Source organism: Pimephales promelas, chromosome 1 (assembly GCF_988280905.1).
Source record: "Pimephales promelas chromosome 1, fPimPro1.hap1.1, whole genome shotgun sequence".
NCBI classification, from domain to species: Eukaryota; Metazoa; Chordata; class Actinopteri; order Cypriniformes; family Leuciscidae; genus Pimephales; species Pimephales promelas.
In genome coordinates, this window is record NC_142769.1 from 41,379,366 (window position 1) to 41,385,365 (window position 6,000).

The 6,000-nt window shown below is 35.3% G+C and overlaps 1 protein-coding gene across 1 annotated transcript in view; it reads left to right on the top strand.

The window, feature by feature from the left end:
* adamts17 (ADAM metallopeptidase with thrombospondin type 1 motif, 17) overlaps positions 1-5,217 on the top strand; it is a 98,442-nt gene extending 93,225 nt beyond the window's left edge. The window contains exons 22-23 of the mRNA XM_039673474.2: positions 675-852; positions 2,969-5,217. Coding sequence (XP_039529408.2) covers positions 675-852; positions 2,969-3,120 — 330 coding nt within the window. The 3' untranslated portion in view covers positions 3,121-5,217. The remainder of the gene's footprint in view (positions 1-674; positions 853-2,968) is intronic.
* Positions 5,218-6,000: the final 783 nt, after the last annotated feature.

A 6,000-nucleotide genomic window follows, 5' to 3' on the forward strand; every position in this document is an offset into this window, starting at 1 on the left:
GCTCATTAGGGTATCTGTAATGTAGACACTAGCATGAGTTCAAAGACAGAGACTCAGCTGTCCCTTTGACTATGTATAAAAAATGCTTTATATTTTCATTTTTCCCCTTACCTTAATTGTTAGTTTTCTGGATGCATTTTTGCAGTGTTTACTGGTTTATTCAGCTGCTGCTGTTATCATATTTAGTCACTTTTTTGTAGTGTTCAAAGGTTTGTATCCTCACATCATTGGAATATTTTATTTATTTATAATTTTTTTAAATCGTTTGGCATTTAATTTTTTCTCATTTTAAGCAGAGGAAATTGCCCACGTCTAATAATCTTTGGGAGAAATCATACCATGACACTCAATAAAAGTCCCACCTGATTTATAGTTAAAATGGCCAATATCACCTCTGTGTACTCTTGAAAAATGCATGTGAATTAGCTTGACCAGCCTGAAAAATATAGTTTTTGGCATGATTTGAGCTAAAAAATCATAATTTATGATACCACTGCGATCTCATTTTATTCCTGGTTATCAATATAATCTGATTATCCAATAATATATTAATTAAACATATTGACAGTTTTGAAAAATTGATTATGCATTTTTGTAAGCAAAATGAGGTCTGTCAGAGCAGGTTATGATGTAATATATTTTTTTATTCTGATGTCATCATTGATTCATTGCAGTGTTCATCATCCTGTGGGCGGGGCTTGCAATCCAGAGTGGTCCAATGCATGCACAAAGTGACCGGTCGGCATGGCAGCAACTGCCCAGTAGTCCTGAAGCCCCCCACGTACAGGCAGTGTCATCTGGGGGCATGTAACGTAAAAGTCAATGTGAACACAATCACCTCCCCTAGACTGGGTAAGACTTTACAGTTAAATATGTTTGTGTATCCTGATTTATAGACTAAAGCTGTTGTTAGGACTCATGAACTTCATAATTCTTGAAGGGGCCATGGCATTTCATACAGTGGGTCTCCCTAGCTAAAAATTGCGTTTTCGGGGGCGGGGGTTACAATTTTAAACAAATTAGATCTTAGTGGACAATGCCCCCTTTTGCCCCCTCGTTGAACCAGCTTGCGTACACTCATGTCCCGCTGTTCATTATTTATCCTTGTTTCACCCAGAAATGTCACACAAAAATATAAAGCAATACATTTCCATCTCATTTCCATTTCCGAGTTGACAAGGCATTATTCCTAAAGAAACTAAAACTTGCAGTCTTTGCAAAAAAAAACAAAAAAAACTAAAACTAAAATTTAAATTATTTAAAATAGAAAATATAAAAATAAAATTTAATTGAAAATATATAAAATGTATTTAAGTCATATCGGCCTGGTTTCACAGACAGGCCTTAGATTAATCCAGCATTAGACCTTAGATCAATTAGTACATTTAATTAGCTTTTATAAATGTGTAGAAAAAAACACATTACTGGTGTGCATCTTGAGACAAAACAACAAATATCAACAACTTTTATATCATGATAAACAATCACACCTAACATGGTCAATCAGTGAATTAGCCAATCATCCAAAAAAATCTACGAAATCCAATGAACAAAATGTAAATAAATTTTTAAAAATGAATAGATAAATAATAATAATTAAAAAAAAAATAGATTATATAATGAAACAAGTATTTAGATCAAAATTCAAATAAGACAAAGAGGACATTGGACAAAGAGTTTCCAATGTATACATAACACAAATTTTACCTGTGTTCCAAATAATAGCATACTGCACATTTAGACATCATATGCACTTCTGATGCAAAGGCAATTCCAGTTCCTCATTATATTTTAAATTGACTTCCTCACGCCTATGTCGAATGATCCAAATTAGTCCATTTCCATTTCATTTAGATGCTGCCTTAATTATAGTGTGGGCAGTAAACAGCTCACTAGGTTTTGGAATAGAGCCTTTCTTTGCTTTAAGTTTAAGCAATAAACATTTCATTGTACTGCATAAACATTTCATTGCCGATACGTCTGTCAAATGAATCTGAAAAGCATCACGCTCAAATAATCTGAAAAACATCTAAATTAGAGCAGATTCAGGGCCTCAGATTCAGGGCAGACTGCTTTCCATGAGAAACAAGTACCCTCCGAATAGGGCTTATGACAACAAACCCACAAAAAGTTTATCATTAGAGACTACTAACATCTGTCATGAACAAATTAAATACATTCTGATAAATTATTCTTAGAAATATCAACAAATCAACATAACTTTGCAGAGCTATCGGTGAATCAGTAAAATAGGGAAGAGCATCTAAAAGGTCTAATAATATTTTCATTACATTTATGAGCACTAAAATCACTGAACAACTAACACGCATCAGTTTAACAAAAAATAGTTACTTTTTGTTCATTCTTCTTAGATTTTTTTGGTCCACAATCATTGTATCAGAAATATCCATTATGTCAATGTGTTCATGATCAGATGCACCACTGTGTCAGTGTCTTTATTTGTATATATATATATTTCATTTGAAGAAGACATGATGAAATATGTGTGTATATGTATACATGGTGCTTCATGCTTGTTCAGTATATGAAATATGCCCATAAATACTCAAAACACAGTCCAGATATGTACTGTAACCCACCTTGCATCCCTGCGTTCAAACTTACGTCAAAAATGTATTTAATGTTAACTAGGAAAACCTTATTGTAAAATGTTTACGAATCGGCAGGTACAGTAACATCAATTTAAATATGAAATGTTTGGAGTAGAGAGACTAAAATAGTTTTTTTTTCTTTTGTAAAACATTCTCCAGTGATCTTTGTTTTATTTACAAATTCGAAAAATCATTTTTACAGTGTATAACAGCAACATTGAACATTGCATAAGTTGTCTTCTAGGTGAACTGCACACAGTTGCATGTCTGGGCTGATGTATGCATGTTGTCAGGGATCGTGTGATATAATTGAATCTATGAAAGGCCAAGTCCTGTCCTTCTGTCATTCCTGGCAGCTGCATTGACGTACAAGTGCACGGGGGATCAGTGGGCGGTTTACTGCAGGGTGATCCGTGATAAGAACCTGTGCCAGGACATGCGCTGGTACCAACGCTGCTGCCAGACCTGCAGAGACTTTTACACCAACAAAATGCCCCCCAAGACTTGAAAACAGCACACAGAGGTTTATTTTTGCCTTTCCCATTTGTACTGTCAAGAATAATATGTTTTATATTTGAAAATGTTATTATGTGAAATTAAAAGCAGGCTGAAAGCAGTGCACACTATGCAAACTTTTGAAGGCACTGAGGTTAGTTACCACCAAAGGATGTACTTGCAGTGTGTTCACCAAGCGTTTGCGTTCTTGCATTACGTTTGTTTCTTGTTTTTTAGACTTGAAGGTTTCTTGTGTTGTCATGTTTTGCTGTAATACTCCCTGGAAGTGACTTCTTCAGCATACTGGCTCATTTCTTCAGATTACCAGCTGTGAGATTGCTTTCTTAAGGCCACTGGATGGCCAATAACTGATGGACTTTTTTTTTTTTTCAGACTCGGATCAGTTATCTCTTATCTTGTTTTTGCTTTTATTCCTGGGAATAATAATGACTGTTGGCTCTGTAAACAAAAGCTAGTGATCTGCCTTTCTCCTTACAAATGGTTGCAATAGAGTTTAAAATGAACCTGTCGCTAATCTAACTATGCAATACTGCTAGAAATTAAAAAAACACAAATGTTAGATAAAATAGAAGCTGTTTTTGCTGATATATTTAGGTATTGAAAGGGTTATGTATTTTTATTCATTTTTATCTCTGTTATTTCATCCATCAGCTTCTTTTTTTCTGAGCTTGTTGCAATTCATTTACATGTATACATTTGGTATGCATTCACGGTATCGAACCCCTTGATCTTGGCTTTGCTAGTGCCATACTCATCTGTTTAAGCCATATCCTTGCATTATGCGTGCATATAATAATAGATAATGCAATGCATTATTGTAGTTCTCAGCAAAAGAAGACATTTGTACATTATAATGAATCATTCTGCCTATGTAGGCAGCTCACTAGGTTTTGGAAAAGAGCTGAAGTAGCGTGTGTTATTTAATTAATAAAAAGCCATCTAAATGCAGTCGAGCAGCCAAGTTGATAATAAGTGACCCATTTGAGTATTTTTTCTCTTTAGGGTTGATGTATTTTTTATACAACTAGGCGAATTTGTGTAAATGTCATGTATGTGTCTAATCATATTTTAGGGATCATTCACACAGTTCACACTTTTTGGTGTTTAAAAAACAACCAGTGAACGGTCAGTGTGAAGTGGAAAAAAACAAGCTCTAGAGACGCGTGAACTTGATGCTTGTTATTTTTCCTGTCTGATGGTGCGGCAGTGCCACAGTTGTCGCACTCTTGAGTCTCAATGCTTGTATATCTTATTCTTTTGTCATCAAGTATGAGACAATAATTCAATAATAAATTGTAATTTTTGTAGTTTTCATATTGTGCAATAGAGGCAGTATGCAAACATGCCCCATAGACAGAATCAACAAAATCACAGTCCAAATCTCATAATTAAAATCTGGATACAATTTATAGGAGTTTACAAGGTACTTTTACAGTTACAGTTAGGATGTGGTCGTAAATGTGACATTTTAAGTTTGTATTTCATAAAATAACCCCATGGCCGAGAGAGACACTGCATATGTAAGAGAGACTCCAAGCATACTGAGTTGCCTACTGCCTACATGGGGAGCTGCCTTCTAAGATAGTATCCTAACTGAATGAAACCTCACTAGTGACAACAACTCATTGAGTTTTATGCTACTCCGATAAGGATGAAATGCATAGCATACGAAATGCTGGCTAGTTTTTGGAACAGAGCTTATGTGTGTGTTTGACACCTTGGCTCCGATCTACCAGGTTGCACAAGGTCACAACAGGTGCTAGACAAATTTCACTACTGTGAAATTCAGCTTTTTTTTTTCTTCACGTTTTGTTCTTGTACTTATGTATGTATTTAAATGAAACGTGTTTTTTTAATGTTTGTTAGGATTATTTAATACATATTGTATCTACCTGCTTTTGTCAGAACTATTGGGTGCAACAGCTTCATGTTCCAGGTATAGCGGATATTGCTTGTGTATTCCAGTACTGTACGTCAATAGTTGCACATGTGATTGGTACTTAAACTTCCACTTTTGATGGTGCTAATTTGAACATTTCAGACTGTTCAAAAATATATTATAATAATAATAATAAATGTATATCCTGTATTATGCTTTTGTGTGTGTGCATCAATTTTAAATGATATTTTATGCTTATAATCAATAGCTTAGTAGTTTTATATTGTACTATCATTTACACACTAAGCCCCTATTAAAGATTTTTGGTTTTTCTTTGTCCAGATTTTCCTATACTTTTTTTTTTATCATGCTGCAAATAACAATATGCTTTTTTTATTATTGTAAGCTGGTTTCCTACGTGATGTTTTACCATAAGAGTGCTCTTGACAGAGTTCAGAGGTCTCAGCATCACAATCACAACCTTGTGAAGTTCCCCGGCTCGCTCTTCAGCAGTTGTTTGCGTTTTAATTTTGCTGATTCTTATGTCGGCTATGACACTGTGAATATATTACGTTGAGAGGATCCGAGAGCGTATGCATGACGAACGGCTGCGCGGCCTGCTGTTCTCATCCGTAAATCTGCCGCTGTCAATGTAATGACACTGGCGTAGCTGTGAAGGACGTGAGGAGAAGGTCACCGTCACGTTTAAATGCTCATCTCAAATCCTCTGTATGCTGGAGGCTCTTTGTGCTTCGGTGAGTGTTCTGACATTCACACCATTACACAAAATAGACTGTTTAAACAATGAAGTGAAAAATTGTGTCATTGGTGCATGGAATTAAAGATGTTGTTTTCATAATCTTCTCAAAATGTAATAATGTGCATCTGAAACCGCTGTCTTTTTCAGCTGACATCTCCAGGGGCGTCGTAACGGGCATGGGGAAGATTAGGACGGGTCCTCAACAAGCAGATTGAGCATCTTATCCTTAAGTT